General features: G+C 37.8%; 3 protein-coding genes across 6 annotated transcripts; 2 read left to right on the top strand and 1 right to left on the bottom strand.

The window, feature by feature from the left end:
• Positions 1 to 3,769: 3,769 nt before the first annotated feature.
• On the bottom strand, positions 3,770 to 5,097 carry LOC104817760. The gene has a single exon (XM_010547055.2). The coding sequence runs from the start codon at positions 5,040 to 5,042 to the stop codon at positions 4,104 to 4,106; it is 939 nt and encodes a 312-aa protein (XP_010545357.1). The 5' UTR covers positions 5,043 to 5,097; the 3' UTR covers positions 3,770 to 4,103.
• Positions 5,098 to 7,927: 2,830 nt separating this feature from the next.
• LOC104817759 (zinc finger CCCH domain-containing protein 64) lies at positions 7,928 to 13,248 on the top strand. Of its 3 annotated transcripts, XM_010547053.2 has the most exons (13): positions 7,928 to 8,009; positions 8,111 to 8,384; positions 8,560 to 8,686; positions 8,809 to 8,928; positions 9,027 to 9,144; positions 9,505 to 9,947; positions 10,146 to 10,431; positions 10,525 to 10,618; positions 10,901 to 11,046; positions 11,469 to 11,685; positions 11,764 to 11,885; positions 12,491 to 12,529; positions 13,042 to 13,248. In XM_010547053.2, exons 1-10 carry the CDS (start codon positions 7,938 to 7,940, stop codon positions 11,595 to 11,597), a joined length of 1,809 nt encoding a protein of 602 aa, XP_010545355.1. In that variant the 5' UTR covers positions 7,928 to 7,937; the 3' UTR covers positions 11,598 to 11,685; positions 11,764 to 11,885; positions 12,491 to 12,529; positions 13,042 to 13,248. The 3 variants fall into 3 exon arrangements, with proteins under 3 accessions (XP_010545355.1, XP_010545353.1, XP_010545352.1); XM_010547051.1 differs by lacking the exons at positions 12,491 to 12,529; positions 13,042 to 13,248 and adding an exon at positions 12,210 to 12,401; XM_010547050.1 differs by lacking the exons at positions 12,491 to 12,529; positions 13,042 to 13,248 and having other exon boundaries at positions 11,764 to 12,060.
• Positions 13,249 to 15,992: 2,744 nt separating this feature from the next.
• Positions 15,993 to 21,331, top strand: LOC104817757 (receptor-like serine/threonine-protein kinase ALE2). 2 transcript variants are annotated; one of them, XM_010547048.2, is made up of 14 exons: positions 15,993 to 16,530; positions 16,986 to 17,255; positions 17,336 to 17,407; positions 17,502 to 17,570; positions 17,653 to 17,739; positions 17,830 to 17,961; positions 18,057 to 18,239; positions 18,327 to 18,437; positions 18,550 to 18,636; positions 18,736 to 19,107; positions 19,205 to 19,501; positions 19,578 to 19,967; positions 20,076 to 20,319; positions 20,420 to 21,331. In XM_010547048.2, the coding sequence occupies exons 1-14, from the start codon at positions 16,461 to 16,463 to the stop codon at positions 21,087 to 21,089; spliced, it is 3,054 nt and encodes a 1,017-aa protein (XP_010545350.1). In that variant the 5' UTR covers positions 15,993 to 16,460; the 3' UTR covers positions 21,090 to 21,331. The 2 variants fall into 2 exon arrangements, with proteins under 2 accessions (XP_010545350.1, XP_010545351.1); XM_010547049.2 differs by having other exon boundaries at positions 15,994 to 16,530; positions 17,351 to 17,407.
• The last annotated feature ends 8 nt before the right edge of the window (positions 21,332 to 21,339 follow it).

The following is a 21,339-nucleotide window of genomic DNA, read 5'->3' as shown; positions in this document are numbered from 1 at the left end:
AAACCACGTCGAGCAGGTAAACCAGGCGAAACTAACCGGTTCAGGCGAAGCTTGACACCAGAAACCTTATCTTAGGTTAACCTTTACAAAAAAAAAATATGAAGAAAATAATTGTTAGGTTTTGTATTTTTTTCTAGAAGTGTATATATATATATATATATATAACAAATCTAACAAAAATATTTTACAAAGTGATATATATATATATCAAGTGACTGTATATGTGCAATGGAAAAGCTCGGAATTTACACAAAAACACCACAGCTTTAGTGAAGAATCTTCCTATTAACCCACAGAAAGCATATATTTCTATTTCCTTTTTTTGCAATAGTAATATTCCGTGGGATGTCTTCGACCGGCTCCTGATTAATCATCCTTTGATTATATATATTATATACTTTTGGCCTCCAAGAATAATAAACATACAACTAATCTAATAAAAGGTCCATATACATGTTCTAGAAATTACACTCACTTTCCATTTATAATATTAGTCTCTATGGTGGTTCAATTAAAATTTCTAGCCCATAGAGAATAATACGTAATTTTTTTAATCATTGAAATTTTTTTCACTTTGACGTTGGAATCAAGTTTTATAATTTTATTTTTTGGAATTTGAATTCTGACGAGGAAAATGGTAAGCAGATTCCATTTTAACACATTGAAAAGTATGTTCGGACAACTACCTAAAACCATAAGCAACTAGATCTTAGATTCTCAAATTTTTTGTATGTACGTAATTTGTACACACTGCAATTATCTCGTTTTTTTTTAATTTAATGATTCAAAGTAAAAATTGATAACATGTGTATAACAAATCTGATTAAACTATCAATTTTAATATTAAAATCTAAATGTACAAATTATAGACTTTTGCCAAATATATAACTACTATATCTTGATTTTCATCCTATATTAATTAATGTTCAAGCACCATTCAAGATTTGACGAAAAAAAAGGGTTAGAAAAATGGAAAAACTTAGGTATATAAAAAGTTTGGTGTATACATAAATATGAAATAATAAAATGAATGTTATCATAACCACGCTGTGGACGAATTCCAAAGAACACAAACATTTTGTCCTACCAAATAAATGCATGCGAGGCTGTAAGCAAGTTGACACCTTTATGTCCCCTGAAATCCAACCCCACATTTAGGAATTTGTAAGTACTTTGAAATTTTTTTCATAGTTATAGTTTCAGCTTTTTTTTTCCGATGAACTATTAATCAAATTCGAAGACAGATTATGTTTTGTCCGCATTGCCCTTGGACTTTGACGAATCAGCATGGACCAATCCTGTTCTACATGCTTCTATGACTTATATACATATATATATATATATATGTATATATATATATATATGTGTGTGTGTGTGTGTATTTTGAATATTCATATAATTTTATTTTCCTCTTTTTGGTGTTTTCCTTTTGGAAATGGAAATTGGGAAATGCAAGCGGATCAACAGCGACGCGTTGTCGTTTCATGTTTCTGAGAAGGCACGTCGTGACGTTGATTATCAGGTGCAAGTGCGTCAAGAACGACAGGTAGTTGTAAATATAGACTCTGGGCTTTTATTGTTTTGGACGCAGTCTTCATGTTGGGCCCACTTAAAAGCCCATCCTCTCACATTTATTTTCCTTTTTGTTTTTTTATATATTGAATTTTCGGCCTATGACTTTTGTTTTTCCCGAATCCATCCATAATGAATGATAATAAGACTCTGAAAAATTCAAAACACGTGAATAGCTAATTACTTTTTTATAGTTCCAATATTGTGCATATTTAATTTTGGGATTGCATGAAATTTACATAATTGATACGTAAGAATTTTTTGTGTACATATCACATAAATCTTTTAATACCATAATATATGGATATTATAAATGAAAATATTTATTTGTTTCACCCACCCTAATTCAAACGCATGCGTTTTCACTTTTCATCCCTAATCACCGATTCTTTTGTGTTTTATCCTTAGCATTAGAATTTAGGAATATGAATATTTAGTGCAAGCGAAGTGGGTATTAATGGGTCGATGTGCACCGAATAAAATTATTAGAAGAGACAACAGGCCTTTTTACAACAAAAAAAAACTATACATAGTCGGTCCATTTTGTAACCAATGCGAAATCCAAAAAAAAAAAACGAACCCACGAAAACATTAATTTTTAATTGTAATAATCTACAATATCTGCAGGAAGCGTGATTTCTTAGTTTGGTTACAGAGGGGACGAATCAAAGAAGAACAATGAAATTGCGTCTGAAAATGGAAGTGTAAGGTCGTGGCATAGGACACATCTAATGTAAACATGTCGTTGACTACATAAACCCAAGCTTTGTCCCTTTGCTTCTGACAACATTTAAAAAATAAATCAGAGAAGAAATTGATTTATTTATATTTAGTAGGGTAATTGAAGGGGGTGGTGTTTAAGGTGACTACGTGGACTAATTAATATCTTCAAAGCGGTGACCATAAAAGGAATCTCAACGAGCCACGACCACGAGTCGTTGATTTTGGACTTTGGATTCTATTTTTCTAACCTCATAATCATCACTTTAGCCTTACGTTTGTAGGTTTGCGAATCGGGCGAGACCCCACTCTTTGAATTATTTAACTTTCGACCCCACCATTTAATAAAAATATCTAAATCAATCCCCATATAATAAAATGAAAGAAACAAATAGCTTAAACAACATAATAGACTACCGTGAATGCATTCAATTTTGTGCTGCTCGTGGTACGTTCGTGCTGTTGGTTTTGATTATATCATTTCAACGCAATAAAGGTTGGGTGGTATATAAAAAGATTAGTGATATTTAAATTCGTTAAGGGAAAAAAAAGGATATGTAGTCGGGTCGAAGGCCCGAGGAACCATCCTGGTTATAAAAAAAAAAGGATATGGTCCGATTTCGCTTTCGGAGCTGAAAAAGCAATGCAATTAAATTATGGGTTAATCCCATATTCTCCCACAAATTTTCGAAAAAGTTCCAATTTTCTACACCAATTTTTAATTTGACAAAAAATTACACCGGATTTCAAATATTTCCAAATTCTCACACAAAATCTTAAAATGTGTTGCAATTTCCCCCATGACCTTAAACGACGTTAAAAAATTACAGAATTTTAAAAATTATTTTTTAAAAATAAAATAAAAAATTATATATACATATATACACATATATATATATTCAATGCATATATGGATATATATGTATATATATGAATATGTATATATACATATGTGAATATATATATATATTATTTATGTGTATATATGTATATGTATATAATTATGTATGTAGATGTATATATGTGTATATATGCATATGTATATATATATATAATTGTGTATAGATATAAAAGTGTATATATATGTAATATGTAATTTTTTTATTTTATTTTTAAAAAATAAATTTTAAAATTCTGTAATTTTTTAAAAGTTTTTTAAAAAATATTTCATTTTATTAGTTTTTTTAAAAAAATTTGAAAATTTTTTATTTTATTTTATTTTTTCTTATTTTCTGACGTGGTAGGATGATGTGGGTAAATGTGATGATTTGACAAAATATGAGCATCAAAATTGACGGAACTTAACGTTGTTTACAGATATGAGAGAAATTGCAACACATTTTAAGATTTTATGTGGGAATTTGGAAATATTTAAAATCCAGTGTAGTTTTATATCAAATTAAAAATTGGTGTAGAAAATTGGAACTTTTTCGAAAATTTGTGGTGGAATATGAGATTAACCTATAAATTATTATCCTTGTATGCAACAACAAACTGCAATTTACCATAATATCCTTTTACTCGAAACTGCAAGTGCATGACACAAAGTTGTGGCAAAATCTAACGCCCGGATCCAAGAAGAACGCACGCAGTCCACTAACATAAAAAACTACTTTCGGATTCTATTACTTAAACGAGTAAATTACCAAAACACCCTTGAGAAATTATTACGGGTCTGCCACTGCCATGCCATTCCCGTCATTTACCAACGTCGACCACGCTTCCTCTCTGTTCAGCTTTCCCGCCACCGCGGCGAGGGGTACACCGGGGAAATTCGATCCCGAGCGAGGGGTAGATACGTAACTTTCTGATCAGTTGGATTTGAGCATCTCCTTGTACCTTAGAAAGGAATCGAGCCTCTGCAGCTTGAGTTGCTGCTTGAACTTGCTGATGAAATCGGTGGCTTTGGCATCGACGCCGCCTTCTTCGTCGTCAAACGACGTCGATCTCTCCACCCTCATCGTCTCCGGCCTCCTCCTCTCCACCTCCTCCGCCGTCTCCTCCGCCTGTTTCTCGCTCGCCGATTTCGTCATCTTCCGCATGGACGTCGTTTCCGGCTTTCTCCCCCTCGACTTGTGGTCGTCGTCTGGTGAAACCGGGTCATAATCCACGTGTGTCGGGTCGGATCTGTGAAAGGGAGAGAATTTGATGGACTTTACCCGCTCCAACAGCGACGGAGCTCGCGCCAGACGTGACGGGACAGCGGGATCCGACAATTCGGGTCCGGGCCCGGGTACATCCCTGTGTTCATCGTTCTCAGGGGTCTTGATTTGAGCCGGGTCGGTCGAGTCGAGCCGGGTCGAGCCAAACGGGTTATCATCCTCGGGTGGGGTCGTTGGCGCGTAATCGTTCTCCGGGTGGTACGGTGGGAACTTGAAGTACGATAGGTTGATGGACTTTACCCGACCCAGAAGCGAAGGAGCGCGGGCAAGCGGGTGCGGGTCTGGGTCCGGGTGAGGATCCGACCCGGTTTCGTCGAGATGGGTTGCGAAGAGCTCGGTCTCCGGCGAAGGAAACTTGTAGAGGTGGAAGTTGATGGACTTGACGCGGTCGACGAGCGACGGAGCTCTGGCTAACGGAGCGTGATGATGAGTATGACCCGACCCGGACGGGTTGACGGGCGGGTGGTTCTTCTTGGAGACGGACCCGAACCGGGAAGTGATGACGATGGTTCCGATCATGAGATTGAGGAAGAGGAAAAGAGTGGTCGGCGTGAACCAGCTGGCCACTGTCGCCACGACAGCCTCCATTGTTGCCGCAGAGAGAGAGAGAGAGATGCAATGGATGGTGAGAGAATGAATGGGGGATGATATTTATAATTGGGTTTTAATTTTTTTTTATATGATATTTATATTACGAGTTTGGTTCAAGCTGTTTATTTAAGTTTGTCCGTTATTAAAGGGTCCTTTTTCCTTAAATCGGAGAAAAATGAGTGGAAACGTAAGAATTAATGAGTTCACATGAGAGGCACGTGGTTTTTCTTTTTTCTCACTTTCGCCTCAAATTCCCCACTGTTCAAATTTCGTCCTTCACCTGTAGATTTAGATACAGTACGAATGTTTGAAAACTTCTCGCGGAATTATTGTTTTTAATAAACTAAAATTACAAAAGTAATTAATTTTCATCCTATCAACTTTCAACGTAATTAATAGATGGATGAAAAATTCATGTTTCATATATGATATCTAACCTACCAACTTCAGTTTCTTTGTTTGGTAGCCACAGGATGCTAACTCCAATTATTTACGATGGAAATTACGGAATTGTAGAATACATACATGTATATATATATATATAAATGGAGATATACAAATAATTCGGTTCAATTATTTCGGATTTTGAGAATTCATACTCAAATTTTAATCGATTCGGTTCGATTGAAATGCGGTTATTTCAGATTTTGAAAATTTACAACCAATCGGTTATTTCAGATTTTGAAAATTTACAACCAATCGGTTATTTGTTTCGGTTTGATTAATAATCGGAATACCCTTATTCGATTCGATGAATAAACTAAATAATTTAATGGAATGGTCAGCCTTAATAGTAATACAAACCAAAAAACTTTGTCCACATTATATATCTGTATATATATGTATATGTATATTTGCAAACGTGAAAGGATATCGAATCAATGTAAATAAAGATGCTGTGTCAGTTTCTTTCAAAGAAAATGTGAAATGTTGTGGGGTCCTCATGCTGTCCAATGAGATAAAAGTTCAGGTAAGTTGTCGTATATGCATGCATGTCCCATCCCACTCGGCGAGTTTCTTTCGGACAGCTTGTGAAAAACTTTATAATTTGGTTTATTGGCATCTCATTGTTTCGAAAAAAATCAGATTCTTATTAGGAATTAAGTAATTACGGAGAACTTATATTTATATAAAATTATATATTATTATAATTTTTAAGTTTAGTATGCCTTTGAAAAAAGTATAGCAGGAGAAACTTTATTATTATTTTAGTTTCATTTGATAATCTATAATAAGAACTATGTTTTTTACCAATTCTGGTTAGCTCAACTGGTGAAACGGGGTTGCAAAGCACTTGTCCCGCCCCAAGTTCGAGCCCCAAGGTGGGGAGGGGAGCGAATATTTCAAAGCACATGGCTTGTTCCCGGCCCGGAGATTAGTCTGGGCTTCGTCCCGGAGATAAGAACTACGTTTTCCATTACCAAAAAAAAAGGAACTATGTTTTCAAATTTCAATTGCCATTTTTTTATCATACAAAAACTTAATAACAATATATAGGCCTGTTTTACATATTCGGGGATCCAAGATGCCATAATCATAATAACTTTGATACATATCCGCGTATATGTTATACATAATATAGAGAACACAACATTGCCACGAATATATAATAAGTTGCAAATATATAAGAATTAAATCGGTAGCTTGTATGTCGACAATAAGATTACATAAAGTATCCAATTTATTTTGGCCCAATGGTAAGAACATATATAAAATATGTTCTTACCCGAGTTTAAATCTAAGAATGAAAAAGAATTCTCACCCAAATTTCTTCGGTTCTATGAGAGATATAGTTAGACAAAAAATTCGATAAATTTGCGAATTGTAAAATAAAAAACTCACATATAGTTCATAATAAAACGCTCAATTTTTAAAAACACACATAGAGAGAGAATGGTGTGTAGTAATATTATGACATGGCATGGGGATTTTTTTTAAAATTAAAATTGGCTTTGACAGTTGGGTATCGAGTGGAAATTACGTATGCATGGGATGCTAGCTACTACAACTCATGACCATCCGTTTTGACTTTGAGTTTAAATTTAAAATGATATAATGCATGCATGTTTATAAAGCTGGTCCAACCATACACATATATATATATACATACAGCAGCGGACCTAAATATTATTGTGAATGGGGCAAACCTAATGTTACTATATAATAAACATAATTTTATCATGGGGCACATAACAAATTTGTTAAAAATATTATTAATTTTATAAAGAAATTATCTCTTTTTAATCAAACAAATGGGGGTATATACTCCCACTCTTAACAATCTAGATTCGCCCATGCATACTACAGTCAACACTTACGTTTAAAGTGAAAATATTAGATTAATGATATTAAAAAAATGATAATCCATATGGTTACATATGTAGAAAAGTGGATTAGAGCCACCCTGACAAATCACATAATATAAAAAAAAAAAAGTGGGTTAGAGAGGTCGTGGACGATTTACCACTTTATTTGTCTCATCTTTCTAAACATTATTATTATTGGCGTTGTCGTATCCGTTTCATAATATATATCATAATACCATATGTTTAGTAGGTGTATGTATGTATGTGCGTGAGTGAGATTGACCCTTCACCAAGTTGCAACGGTCACGGCATATACAAACTTGCCAAGTGTCTACTATTTAATTCTTATATGATACTAAATATTGAAATGAATATATTTTTTAATTATAAAATCAAAGGATCCAGAAGTTTCTAATGTAATAATAAATATTTCATCAAATACGGGCTTTGTATTATCCGTAAAAAGGTAGGCTTAGCTACAAGCCCAAGCCCAAACAATGGCGACAACGGCCTAAATAGCCCACCGCTCTGCCATCTCCTCCGTCGCTCCTCCACCGGACCCAGATCGATTCTCTCTCTCTCTCTCATGGCGCCGAGAATTCTGCTTTGTGGAGATGCTCTGGGACGTCTCAATCAGCTCTTCAAGCGAGTTCAATCGGTATCTCTCTCTCTCGCTCCCCAAGCACACATACGAGTCTATATATGTGTATGTTAGGTTTCACTGACTCGTGCTCGACTCACTGTGTGACCTCGTTGCAGGTCAGCAAGTCGGCCGGTCCGTTTGATGCCCTGTTCTGCGTCGGACAGTTTTTCCCTGATTCTCCGGAACTGTTGGAAGAGTTCTCGGACTACGTCGAAGGGCGAGTTCAGATTCCCATCCCTACTTACTTCACCGGTGACTATGGCGTCGGTGCAGCCAAAGTTCTCTCGTTAGCCTCGAGGAAGGCCTCCAATCAAGGTTTTAAGATGGACGGTCTCGAGATTTGCCACAACTTGTTTTGGTTGAGAGGAAGCGGGAAATTTACTCTTCATGGTACGCATTCGGGTTTATGTGTTTTAGTTCTTGGTTGACGAGAAACGGGGTAAGGGCATGAAAGTGAATGAAGAAATGGAGTTCATTTGATCTAGATTTCTCCATTATGATGATCTAAGTTTCGTGGGTCTTGCCTGTTTTTTTGGTCTAGCTGATGTAATTTGCTCATATTTAGGTTTGTCCGTTGCTTACTTATCTGGTAGGCAATCATCCGATGTCCAACAATTTGGGAAATATAGTCAAGATGATGTCGATGCCATCCGAGCACTTGCAGAAGATCATGGGGTTGATTTATTCTTAACATATCCTTTATTAGCTATGGATTTGGATTGTAAATGTCTTATTTAGCTTGGGAAGTAGACTTATGCATTTTCATGCAAATTCTTCGTTGTTGCGGTACTTGCATTCCTTAATCAGTGTATACTAATGAATGGCCGGTTGGGGTCACAAACAGAGCTGGGGCTTCTGAAATCCCTGTCGGAATTTCTGATTCTACTGGTAGCGATTCCACAGTGTCTGAGTTGGTAATGGAAATTAAACCACGGTAAGTGCTTTATGTTTCCTTTGTTGTTTTTTAATGACAGTGTGATCATATGCCGGAAAATGACACAAGTGTTGTGTTTCTGTTGTCTTCTGCTGCAGCTATCACATTGCAGGTTCTAAGGGGGTATTTTATGCTCGTGAACCATATGTCAACACTGATGCTGATCATGTAACCCGCTTCCTCGGTCTTGCTCAAGTTGGAAACAAAGAAAAACAAGTCTGTTCTATGTTCCTGTTTCATATGCTTTGTATCATATTATGCTTGTGTGTAGTGTGTTGGCCACTTACCCTTTTGATCTCTTGCCTTCTTGATGAAGTAGCATGTTATCCAGTGCTACAGAGTGGCAGCGTTAACACCGTGGTCAATTGCCGTAAGCTGAAATAAACCATTAGAAACACTTTTTTGACGGAATGTGTGAAAAACATTTATCCTGTCTCAAAAGCAATTCCTTTGTGGAGGCTCCTTCTTTCTTTCCCTGACCTAATGCAGTTTTGATCCCTTTCACAGTTCACTTCAAATCATCTACTTAGTTCTTGATTGTTACTCTTCGTAACTTTTGTTTCTTTCTATATGTAGAAATTTCTCCATGCGATTTCTCCTACACCAACATCTACCATGTCGGCATCTGAGCTTAGTGCAAAGCCTCCGAACGCGACTTTATGTCCTTACAGTTTACTAGAGGGAGCATCAGCACCTACTGAATCTAAGAAGAGGTCAAGCGATGATGTTTCTGATTCGCAGTATTGGAGGTATGATGTTGCACAAAAACGGCAAAAGAATGGATCTGCAGGAGAAAGGCCTTGTTTCAAATTTATATCTTCTGGGTCCTGTTCTCGTGGGGAAAAGTGTCACTTCCAACATGACATGGAAGCAAGAGAACAATGCCGCAGAGGTGTTTGTCTTGATTTTATCATCAAAGGTAAGTGCGAAAGAGGACCAGATTGCAGCTACAAGCATGAGTTACAAGATCAAAGTCAAAGTGATTCACAAAGGAGGTCGAGATCTGCAAATGCTAACAGGTTATTTGTTGTTTTAAGACTACCATTTTAATGGTAGCTTCTGGGATTGTTCTTGCAAATTGATGTTATGCGGACTAGTGAGCTTCTCGAGTGGTTAGGTTGCAAGGGCGATCTGCATTTTCAATTAACTCAACATCATATCAGTATCCGTGGGTTGAGTTGAGATAATAACTATCATTTCAAAATTTGATTTCTCAGGTCAAAAGAGTGCTGGTTTTGTTTGTCAAGCCCAAATGTGGAATCGCATTTGATCGTTAGCATAGGAGAAAGTTTTTATTGTGCTCTACCCAAAGGTTCACTTGTCGGAGACCATGCCTTGATAATCCCAATTGAACACTGGCCAAATACTCTTTTGTTATCTTCCGAGAACGAAACAGAGCTCAGCAAATACCAGAATAGTGTAAGAAGTTACTATAAGAGCCACGGAAATGATGCTGTGTTCTTTGAGTTGGTTTCTACACGAGGTACTCATGCTAATCTCCAGGTAATAGAAGTTCTCGCTTCAAGCCAGTTCTTTTTTCTTTTTGATTTGGAAACTGCTTGAATAAGTTTTGGTTTTCTCTACTCTTTTTCATAGGCAGTTCCTGTTCCATCATCCAAAGCTCGTCTTCTTCCTAATATCTTCAATCTAGCAGCTGAAAAGCTGGGGTTCACATTCGTGACTAGAAAGTGTAAGTTGATTTAGTTGTCTTTTTAATAATTATCTATTTTAACAGATGTATGAAGTTTCCTATAACTTAAAATTTGATATGTTCCTAATTTTCTCATGATTATTTCTGTTTCGTGCAAATTTAAGGCTCTCAGTTATAGTACTATCATTTCCTCTGCACTTTCAAGGCTTGTGATTTCTCATGCTTGTCCGCTTAGGGGAGACTGTGGTTTACTATTGGCAGCGAAATAAAAATAGTATCTTTGTTGAACTCTCTACTAATTTTGCAATGTCTCCTTTGCAGTTAGTGATAGTTCTGATGGCAGAAAATATCTGCAGAAGGAATATAATAAAACTTCAGGTTTCTTCTATGTGGAACTTCCTGATGGAACAGTGTTATCTCATACTCTGGAAGAGAATGAAAAATTCCCTGTTCAATTTGGGCGGGAGGTACGCTTCTTCCCTCTATCAGTGTCACGCACTCTGGTGTACAACAATATAACAGTTGAAATCATCTTGGACAGTTTCACAGTTTTCTTCCTCATCCTGAAGAATGTAACTGAATGATAGGTCACGCATAGACCTCTAGGGTTTTTCATTCAATTGCCATATATGACATGGATTTTGACATGTGCATGGTGTTTTGTGGAGGGCAGAGGACACGACCATTTGTCATGTTTCATACCATAATGTTTAAAGCTTTGAATTTGATCGCATGCATATCCTTGCTTCCATTTGGAAATTTGAGAAGCAAAATATTTTACTTCGTATTTCTGCCAATTGCAGTCCATATCTCTAGCAAATTTTGCATCTAAAGAATGATTGAGCTTAGTGTTGGGTAAGATCAGAGTTTTTTACTTGTGATTCTTCAGGTTCTAGCAGGCTTGCTAAAGATCCCAGAAAGGGCTGACTGGAAGAGTTGTGCGGTTAGCCAAGAAGAGGAGGCAAAGTCGGCGGAAGAATTCAAGAAGCAATTTCAATCATTTGACCCTTTCGAATAACTTTCCGAACTGAAGCTTGGATCAACTGTATGATATTCAGTTACCTTATCTGTGGAACATCAAGCTAACCTCGACATCACCCATTTAGGTATTCCGTTACTGTTGAAGCAACTACCGAAATTATACAATGGTCCATGTTCATGACCATTATGTTTCCTTGCAACAGTGTTTACACTTTAAGCTCCTCACAGACGGGAACTGAGGTCTTCTAAGGCAATGAGGCATATACCTGGGCGTGTTGCCCCTTGTTCCAGCTAGTCTTGCTTGTGTTTACCTACTTAAAAGCAGGTCTAATCTCATCCTTTCTTTTTTTTTTCCCGAATGAATCTTAATACATCTTTTTTCCCTGCTGCTTCTGCTTTCCTTAGCGTTAGCTAAACTGTATTTGACATGAATTGCTTACAAGGATTGGTAGTAGCTACAGTTCATGATCAATCATGCCAGAATTTTCTCTTCACCTGTACCCACCTGACTCTTAATTGTTCTTGGACGTCTATATCTGTTGGTCGTTCCAAATAGTTTTCAAGCCTTAGATTATATGATCAGGATCCACGTGAGGTAGCCCGTTGTGAAATCTCCTCAAGGTTTCGTTCTTAACAAGTCTATTGGCAGGACTCGGCCCTTAAAGCTTTAGTTCCAAGTAGAGGGTGTCAAAGACGAAAAAAAGGCAACAACCAATACTACTGAGCTCACCTAGTGAATCAGATTCACCAGAGATCTGTTTATGGGGAATGGTTCCTTGAGAATTAGGTTAACTACTTGGATAGGTAGAGGATGAAGGAAGGAATGACCAAAGAAAAAAAAGGTGAAACAGCGCATACAAAAACACAAAACACAAGCTGTCATGATGAGGACATAAGCTCCTCTGCTTCTAACTTCTGCTTCTTTTGCAGCCTTAGCAAAAGGCAAAGGAAGCAAATGCTTCTCAACAGGTACGGATCCTCATATTTGTTAAGAGCATTGGTTTGGGTCTTATGCACATGGTTTTCTTTTTTGAAAGTGTTTTGCTTCCTTCTTTATCCGAGTGAACAGAAAAACAAAATGGTCCCAAAGTTGAGCCACGGTTACTTGCCAATAGATGTGGCCATTTCGGTTTTGTGTCGGTTATAGAAAAATTATGGCCATTCGGTTTTTATATCAACTTCAGTTCACTTCGGTTTTATTTTGGTTTGGTTCGGAATTGGTTTTTTATTGGTAAAAGTCTCATTTTTCAACGAAATTTTCGATTTTTTGTTTTTATTCGATTTGGTTCGGATTCGGTTTTTCGGATTTTCGTTATAACTGATTGGTTTTTATGTAAAATTCAGTTTGGTTATGATTATGTTTTATTTGGTTCAGTTCGATTATTCAGTTAATATAAAAAATGGCCAACCCTACTTGCCAAAATGATTTTCCCATTTTTTTTTCTCCAATAGAAGAATTGCAATAAGTTCGAAATCTGTAGCCTTGCAGAAGTTGGGATCTGGAATATTAAATGTGGAGGATGTATATTCGTACCGTATAAGATAAGGAGATCCGGAATCTTTGATAGACAAGTAGAGCAGCTTCAATAATGTTTACGGGTAAAGGCGAGTACTCTGACTTTGCTACCGTTATACTTTATCACATATGTATGTTATGGTTTCTAATTGCGATTCAAATCAGCCCATTAGATTTAGATTACAATTTCCAAATCGATTCGTGGGTTTGAATCGAAAATCCTAAAAGACACGTCATTTGTCGTGCATCTATATATATATATATGTGTGTGTGTGTGTCTGTGTATATATGTAGAGAGAGAGAGAGAGACAAAAGCCTCGTGCCATTGTCTAGGTGTGATTCCGGCAGGTATCACGACAAAATCACAACCCCGAATCTGGTCTGTGGCCGAGTCCCACACTCGTAATTATATGAGATCAGGGTTGATCTCATGAAACACTTATATATATATACATATATATATATTATAATGTGTATATGTATATATGTTTGTCGGTGCATTGAATTGAAGGGCTTCTCTCTAAATCTCTGGTGGTTTTAGTGAGAAATTTAGACTTTAGATCTTCGGTTTAACTTTTAGTGGACACGGGCTTCTCTTTAGGTATTTTTGGCACGTGGGCTATCGGTTTCTTTCCTCCTTTCCAAGGCTCCTCAACACCTACTAGGTTTTGTTTGTTTTATTTGGTCCTACTAATTGATGTAACATACAAATATCCTTCTTCATTTATATAAAAAAAATCCAAAATAATCATGGCATATATATACACACATACATATATCGGGATTTGGAGAGGGCACTTAGAACCATGAATTAATATGATGACGTGATAGTTAAAAACTCATTAGCGTAAAGTCAAAAAGATTATATATATATACACACACACACTTTACCTAATGTTTGGCATCTTGTCCGCTCCACCCCTCAAATTTCCTAACGCCTACAAGTAGAATCGCGACTCAACCTTGACTCCCAAATTTATTTCGGTTTGGTAGAAAAGAACCGAAATGTTGTAGGGATTGATCATAAAATGAATAGAAAAAAGAAATATAAATCCATTATTACTCTCAAATCTAAATTAAATGGATCAACGATATAGATGTTGACCGGTGGAATCGCAATCGCAATCGTAGCGATTGTGGACATTTACGATGCGTTTGTTGGTGATTATAGGCGATTGCAATTTGGTTTAAATTACAAAAAAGACATCATTTTATTATATACAATACTAATCATTTTTAAAATTAGTTTTTTTTACTATTAGTTAATAGAAAATAATTATTAAATTTATAAATAATTAATTATAAATTTTAAAATATAATTTTATTATCAATTTAATTTATTTTCAAAAATAGTTTTAATATTAAAAATATTTATTGGTAAAACTAAATAATATCAAACATAATATATACCAAACAAAATTATTAATATTTTTTTTAATTTATGTATGTATATATGTATTATGTATATAAATATATGTATGTATGTGTGTATGTATGTATATGTATATATAAATGTATGTGTATATGTATGTATGTATATATATGTATATTTGTGTATATGTGTGTATATATACGTATATATATGTATATATATGTGTGTATATATATGTATTTATATGTATGTATGTATATGTTTATATATATATGTGTATATATGTATGTATGTGTATATGTATATGTATGTTTGTATGTATATATGTATTATATATGTATGTATTTATATATTTCATGTATATATACACATACGTAAGTTCTTTATATATATAATATAATATGTATGTACATATATATATTAATTAATATTAGGGGTATTTTGGTTATTTAACCAAAACGCTGCTAAACGTTATCGTAACGCAATCTTTTTTACCCACGATTAAAATATTGATGTTTTGTTGCGATTGCGATTTCAACAATCACTTTTTTAATCGTCCATAATCGCTAGAAATCGCAATCATTGCGATTGCGGATGACTACGTTATTATCGGTCATCCCCATAAAATCGAGTTGGTGGGGGACAAAAGTGAAATGTCGAGTCAAGATTGGTCGAAATCAATTCAAAGAGCAACGAAAAAGGATGGATATATGGATGGAACATTTTGTAATTAATTTGGAGAGAAGATGAAAAGAAGAATGAATATCAAGAAAAGATTATAATATATAATTAATTAAATTTAGATTTGAAGGAAAACATAAGCTGTTTGTTATGATGTGTCTCCATGTCGTTGTCTATTCATCATCGGATTCCATGTCCTCTCATTCCACATTTTCTAAAAGACAAACCAAACTTACCCTCTCTCTCTCTATATGTTTATGTATATATATCCTCATATATAATATACATATAGTGCTGTATGATATCTATTGTGGGTGTCCATACAAAATCCCGTATCCATGTGTGATCCAATCCAATGCCTCGTTAAGATTTCTATGCTTCAATTGTTATAGAGCGAATGTCCAATAATAATAATAATACCGATATCTCTGATTAATTACAATGGTAGAAGGAATTCATAGATCAATCCCAACTAGTTTTATTAAGTTTTATTATTATGGATTTGTTTTAGGGTTTAGTATATGACAAATACATGCGTTGTGGTAACTAAACCCCAATATAGCGACTGTCCAAGAAGAAATCCTTTTTTTTTTAACCGTGTACTGATGTTACAAATGCGTGTTTATAATCCAATAAAAGTATACAACATATATATAATATGCATAATATAATATATGCTTCAAAAACAACATTTTTTAACTGCGAGTTCGATTGTTAATTTAATATTCGTTGTGCACACGATACAAACTTTTAACTTTTATAAATAAAAAGAAATATTTTTTTTAACAAAAGGAAAAAAAATTGTTTCTTTGTTATGGTTGAAACCCACTAGCTTTGCACCATTTTCCTCCATTGACACTGCCCCACCACCTTCAAATCCAAACCTTCCTTCGAAACGATTCTCTCTCTCTCTCTCTCTCTCTCTCCCGTGTTTCACCACTGAGAGATTTAATAGAGGAAAGAGAAACGGCTCGTTCAAAAATGGGGATCACGGATTAATTGCAGAGCTTAAATTCTCCGGCATATATATATATATATTCTTTACCTCTGGTTTCTACCGTTTTCTTCCACCAAACTCGTTTCCCTTTTTTTTTTGGACATAAATTTCATAAACCTTGTTTGCTTCCTTCTCACTGTTCCTGTGGTCTCTCTTTCTTCTTCTTTGCTTTTAAAACCATTCTTCTCCATCTCCCACTTCGATTTCTCGGCTTAGAACTTAGGATTCGAGATCAACCCATCAGTTTTTATTACTGGGTTTGTCTCCTTCACCTTCCTCGTGATCACCGAGGAAGCTGGTTTCTCTATTTTTATCTTCCTCTCTGTTTTATGGAATGGAGATGTTGATCCTCCTCCTGAGGATCTGTCTCCTTTCCTCGGTTTTAGTTCTTGGCACTTCCTCAGGTATTTGATCTATTTGCCCAGAAAAAGCAAGTATTATCACTGTTCGTGTCTGTAGGATCGGACCCAGATTTAATAGATTCTCAATCTTTTCGACTTTTAGTTGCTTAATTAATAATTTGAGATTCTGGGTTTTGTCCAATGAGCTTTACTGTGTTAGTGAATGTTCTTGGGGTTTGAATCCGAATCCAGTGGGGGGGATAAAAGTGCGAACTTTTATTTAGTCAAATGGCGTCGATTAGTGAAACAATTACACTCATTTCGATGACTCTTTTAGTAGAATTCGGGGAGATTGATCGAGTCAATGGAACTGCATTTCTGTTGACTCAATTCTGCTTTATAATATAATTCAATTTTCGAAGATTCAAAGCCTTTTTGATTCGTTACCGTTCGTGATTCGTTGATTGGTACCAATGCTTGACCTGATGATGCTTCTGGCTTGATTGAACATGACCCAGGATCGGGTTCATTCCCTCCGGTTCCATCACCAACGTCTCCATTGCCGGAAACTGCAAAAGGGTTTGCTCCTCCAGTACCGAGTCATCCGGCTGAATCGCCAAGATCTGGCAATTCCCCATTTCCTGAACCCACTCAGCCATCTCTTCCTCCTCCATTAGCAGCGGCTCCACCGCCATCAGAAGGAACCGTCTCTCTGCCACCTAGTCCAAACGCTTCAGGCAAGAAGACACCGGCCCATGAGCCTGTAGTCTCCGTTCCTGGTTCTCCAGGTATATATATATATATATATGTGTCTGTGTGTGTGTATATATATGTGTGTGTGAGTATATGGGCATTGATCAATGTGAAGGATTTGGTCTTCCAGCTCCTGCAGCAATTCCTGTGAAGGATTTGCCCAGTAGCCCCCCAACCGTTCAGCCAGGTACATTGAGATTTCCATTGTTAAATCTGAAAAGTTTCTGATTTTGCCGAGTATATGTCTGAATCTTTAGGGTTTGGTATGCTTTGATTTGCAGCCCCAGTTTCAGATAGAAATCCACCAAATGATCACAAGCCCCCTATAGAAGAAGAGCCTCCTGCTCCTGGTGAGTTGCTTAGTTTAGATTTTCTGTGTCTTGTTCTTGAGATATGGTTTGATCATTTGTTGTCTCGGTATTTCTGAGTCAGTTGTTGCTTCTGAACCAAAGATATCGGTTGGAACCCCTCCGGCCGTCCACCCTTTAATCCCGGGATTAACGCCCTCTTCTTCTCCTGGTAAACCCGAAGTTCGAGTCTGTCTACTTTGCACATTATATAGTTCTTTCGATATTTACATTTCAATGGAGTTTTTTCTTTCATATACAGATGTAGATCATGCTCCTCCTCCTCGTATAAACGGTCCACCACCCAGCGGAAACCGAGATGATAACAGCAGAAGTCCAGTTGCCGAGCCGCCGTACGAAATTTCCAAACCCTATCCAGCTATACCACATAAAGGTAACAATCAATCTTAAGTGCTTTTTAGTCTTCAGATCGGACAGAACATGAGTTGATAATTCTGTAGCATTCCCTCCCGGTCATTATCGTGGCAGGTTCTTCTCCTTCCATATCTCCATCGGCCCCAAAGTCCGGGAAACATTCTCGTCATAATGCTTCTCCGGTTTCATCTCCTCTACCCTCATTTCATTGGCATCGACAAGACAGAAAGAAGATCACTTCTCCTTCTCCTACTCCGCCATATCTGATATCTCCAAAGCATTCAAAGCATCATAAAGGTTTGAGACCGATCATAACTTCAAAATATCTAATTTTTCGACACATATATACGGTTTAAGATTTTTTTTTCGCACGTTTTTTTACAGGGTACGCTCCTTCACCCTTCATTCCCGGTTCTATGGTTTCTCCTCCTCGCTCTCCGGTCTCTTCATCAATGCATCGTGCCTCACCAGCTCCTGCACCTTCTCCGGGGCAAGGTATCATTACCGATTCTTCGTCTGACATGCCATGATAGTGTTTCTTTTTTTTTTTCACATTTCGACGAAAAAAATGTCTTGATGTCCTAAAATCTGTTTATTTCTCCGAAAGTTTTTCCTTTCAGACCCGAATCAAAGCCTCCGAAAGTCCCTCTCGGTCCTCCTCTTCAAGCATTTCTTCCTCCACCTCCTAATACAGGTTTTAGAGATACCGTTTCTACCTGTTTTTTACGCTGAGATTCTGAGAAATAGATCTTCGGGCAGTGTAAAAACCCATATTTTTTTGTTAATCTTTCAGATTGTTTATCGACTATTTGCGTGGAGCCATATACGAATACGCCTCCAGGGTCTCCTTGTGGTTGTGTGTCGCCTATGCAGGTCAGATTGCAACTCGGTGTGGCACTGTATACATTCTTCCCGTTGGTCTCGGAATTCACGGGGGAGGTTGCTACTGGGGTTTTCATGAAGCAGAGTCAAGTCCGTATTATGGGGGCTAATGCGGCTAGTGAGCAACCCGAAAAATCGATTGTTCTCGTCGATTTGGTCCCGCTCGGAGAAAAATTCGATAATATGACTGCATTGCTGACTTACCAGAGATTCTATAGCAAAAAAGTCTATATAGATCCATCGCTCTTCGGTGATTATGACGTTATTTACGTGAGTTATCCAGGTAAACCTGTTTTTACCCCCGATTTCTCGGCTTTTGTCACCCTCGTTTCTCCTGCAAATTGCTAAAAGTTTCCATCTTTTTGTGTTTTTTCCGATAGGTTTACCTGCATCTCCTCCATTCCCGCCTTCTGGAATGACCATTATAGACGATGGGCCATTTTCGGGTAATGGAGGGAACGGAAGGATAAATAAGCCCCTCGGGGTCGATGTTCCGAAGAAGCTGCACAGTAAAGGGCTCAACGGTGGAACAATTGCCGTTATCGTTCTATCAGCATCTGCTTTCGTCGGTTTGTGTTTCGCTGTCATTTGGGTTTTGCTGTCCAAACGAAGGGATCGCCCTTCGGAAAGGGTGCCACTTGCCCGAGCTTCGTTACCGTCTCTCTCGAAACCTTCAGGTGAACGCACCCTTATCAGATATGACTAACGGCCGATGTCTAAAATATTAAAACTTTTAACGTTTATATATCGCAGGTTCCGCAAGATCTCTGACTGGAAGCCGTCTTAGCTCTGCTTCGTTGTCTTTTGAGTCAAGTATCGCTCCATTTGCTCTCTCTGCAAAGACTTTCACTGCAAGTGAAGTAGCGAAAGCGACAAATAACTTTGATGAATCTCGGGTACTCGGGGAAGGAGGTTTCGGGCGGGTGTATAGTGGCGATCTCGAGGACAGAACGAAAGTAGCGGTCAAAGTTCTGAAGAGGGATGACCAGCAAGGTAGCCGAGAATTCTTGGCCGAAGTCGAGATGCTTAGCCGGCTTCATCACAGGAACTTAGTGAATCTGATCGGTATTTGTACCGAGGAACGCAACCGATGCTTGGTCTATGAACTCATTCCGAATGGCAGTGTGGAATCTCATTTGCACGGTATTACACCATTGATACAGTTCACAGAACTGAAGTTTCGGACTTGACCTACTCGAGAAACGTATAAAGAACTGACATTCCCGAGTTTTTTTTGGTGTGTTTCATTAGGTGTTGATAAGGAGTCTAGTCCACTTGATTGGGAGGCCCGGTTGAAAATAGCGTTAGGTGCAGCTCGTGGTTTGTCGTATTTACACGAAGACTCGAGCCCTCGGGTCATCCACAGGGACTTCAAAGCCAGCAACATCTTGCTGGAACATGATTTCACGCCTAAAGTCTCGGACTTTGGCTTGGCTCGAACCGCCTTGGACGAAGAAAACAGGCATATCTCGACTCGTGTCATGGGAACTTTCGGGTGCGGAATCGAAAACTCTTAACCATATCGATTTCTTTTCGATAATCATCAACATCAAAACTGACATTGTTTTTCTTGGCTCTGACCGAACTGAATCTAGGTATGTTGCACCGGAATATGCGATGACTGGGCATCTTCTGGTGAAGAGCGATGTTTACAGCTATGGAGTTGTCCTTCTCGAGCTACTAACTGGTCGAAAACCAGTGGACATGTCTCAACCGCCGGGACAAGAAAACCTAGTTGCTTGGACCCGACATCTCCTCACGAGCAGAGAAGGGCTCGAAGCCATTATAGACCCATCTCTAGGACCCGATATCCCGTTCGACAGTGTGGCAAAAGTAGCGGCCATCGCCTCGATGTGTGTTCAACCGGAAGTATCGCACCGTCCGTTCATGGGCGAGGTCGTTCAGGCTCTGAAACTTGTCTGCAACGAGTGCAATGAAGCCAAAGAGCTGAATTCCGTAACTACGATTTCCCAGGATGATCTTTCCGTCAGAACTCGGGTCGAGAGCTCGGGCTCGGGAAGGCTTGGACCTTACCCGTTATTACCGAACTACGACTCGGAACCCGACACGGAGAGGGGAGTCTGTGTTTCGGAGATGTTATCGGGTTCGGGAACGACATCGACGGGTTCGTTTCGAAGGCATTCGAGTTCTGGGCCATTGACGACAGGTCGGGGCAAGAAGTTTTGGCAGAGAGTGAGGAGATTATCAGTGGGAAGCTTGAGCGAACATGGGACTTCACTTATGTTACGGCCTGGTTCACTTTGAAAGACAGAGACAGATATGTTCTTGTCTGATCACACGTGTTTCTGTCGGAGCAGAAGACTTGCAGAGGAAGGAATAAGTGACTTGTACCACAAGCAAGCTGAGAATCTCTTGCCTCCCCTAAACCGGTTGAGCTAGAAAACCGGAGAGGTCACTCTTCGGTTTGATTAAACCAGACAATTTTTTTTGGTCGTACAAGGTTTTCTTTTTGGTTAAATCTCAGAACTGTGTTTAGAGGGGGGGGGGGGGGGGG

Source organism: Tarenaya hassleriana, unplaced genomic scaffold (genome assembly GCF_000463585.1).
Source record: "Tarenaya hassleriana unplaced genomic scaffold, ASM46358v1 Cleome28, whole genome shotgun sequence".
Taxonomy (NCBI): Eukaryota; Viridiplantae; Streptophyta; class Magnoliopsida; order Brassicales; family Cleomaceae; genus Tarenaya; species Tarenaya hassleriana.
Note: the sequence above shows the minus strand (reverse complement) of the source record. Positions and strands in the feature narration are given on the sequence as shown.

What these genes read in the sequence shown, in the direction of transcription:
- LOC104817757 (XM_010547048.2), top strand. Translation starts at nt 16,461, where the DNA reads ATGGAGATGTTGATCCTCCTCCTGAGGATCTGTCTCCTTTCCTCGGTT. An exon ending in AACGCCCTCTTCTTCTCCTG is followed by an intron (nt 17,740 to 17,829) that starts GTAAACCCGAAG and finishes TTTCATATACAG; the next exon opens with ATGTAGATCATGCTCCTCCT. An exon ending in TGTGGAATCTCATTTGCACG is followed by an intron (nt 19,968 to 20,075) that starts GTATTACACCAT and finishes GTGTTTCATTAG; the next exon opens with GTGTTGATAAGGAGTCTAGT.
- LOC104817760 (XM_010547055.2), bottom strand. Translation starts at nt 5,042, where the DNA reads ATGGAGGCTGTCGTGGCGACAGTGGCCAGCTGGTTCACGCCGACCACT.
- LOC104817759 (XM_010547053.2), top strand. Translation starts at nt 7,938, where the DNA reads ATGGCGCCGAGAATTCTGCTTTGTGGAGATGCTCTGGGACGTCTCAAT. An exon ending in TTGGAAACAAAGAAAAACAA is followed by an intron (nt 9,145 to 9,504) that starts GTCTGTTCTATG and finishes TTCTATATGTAG; the next exon opens with AAATTTCTCCATGCGATTTC. An exon ending in AGATCTGCAAATGCTAACAG is followed by an intron (nt 9,948 to 10,145) that starts GTTATTTGTTGT and finishes TTGATTTCTCAG; the next exon opens with GTCAAAAGAGTGCTGGTTTT.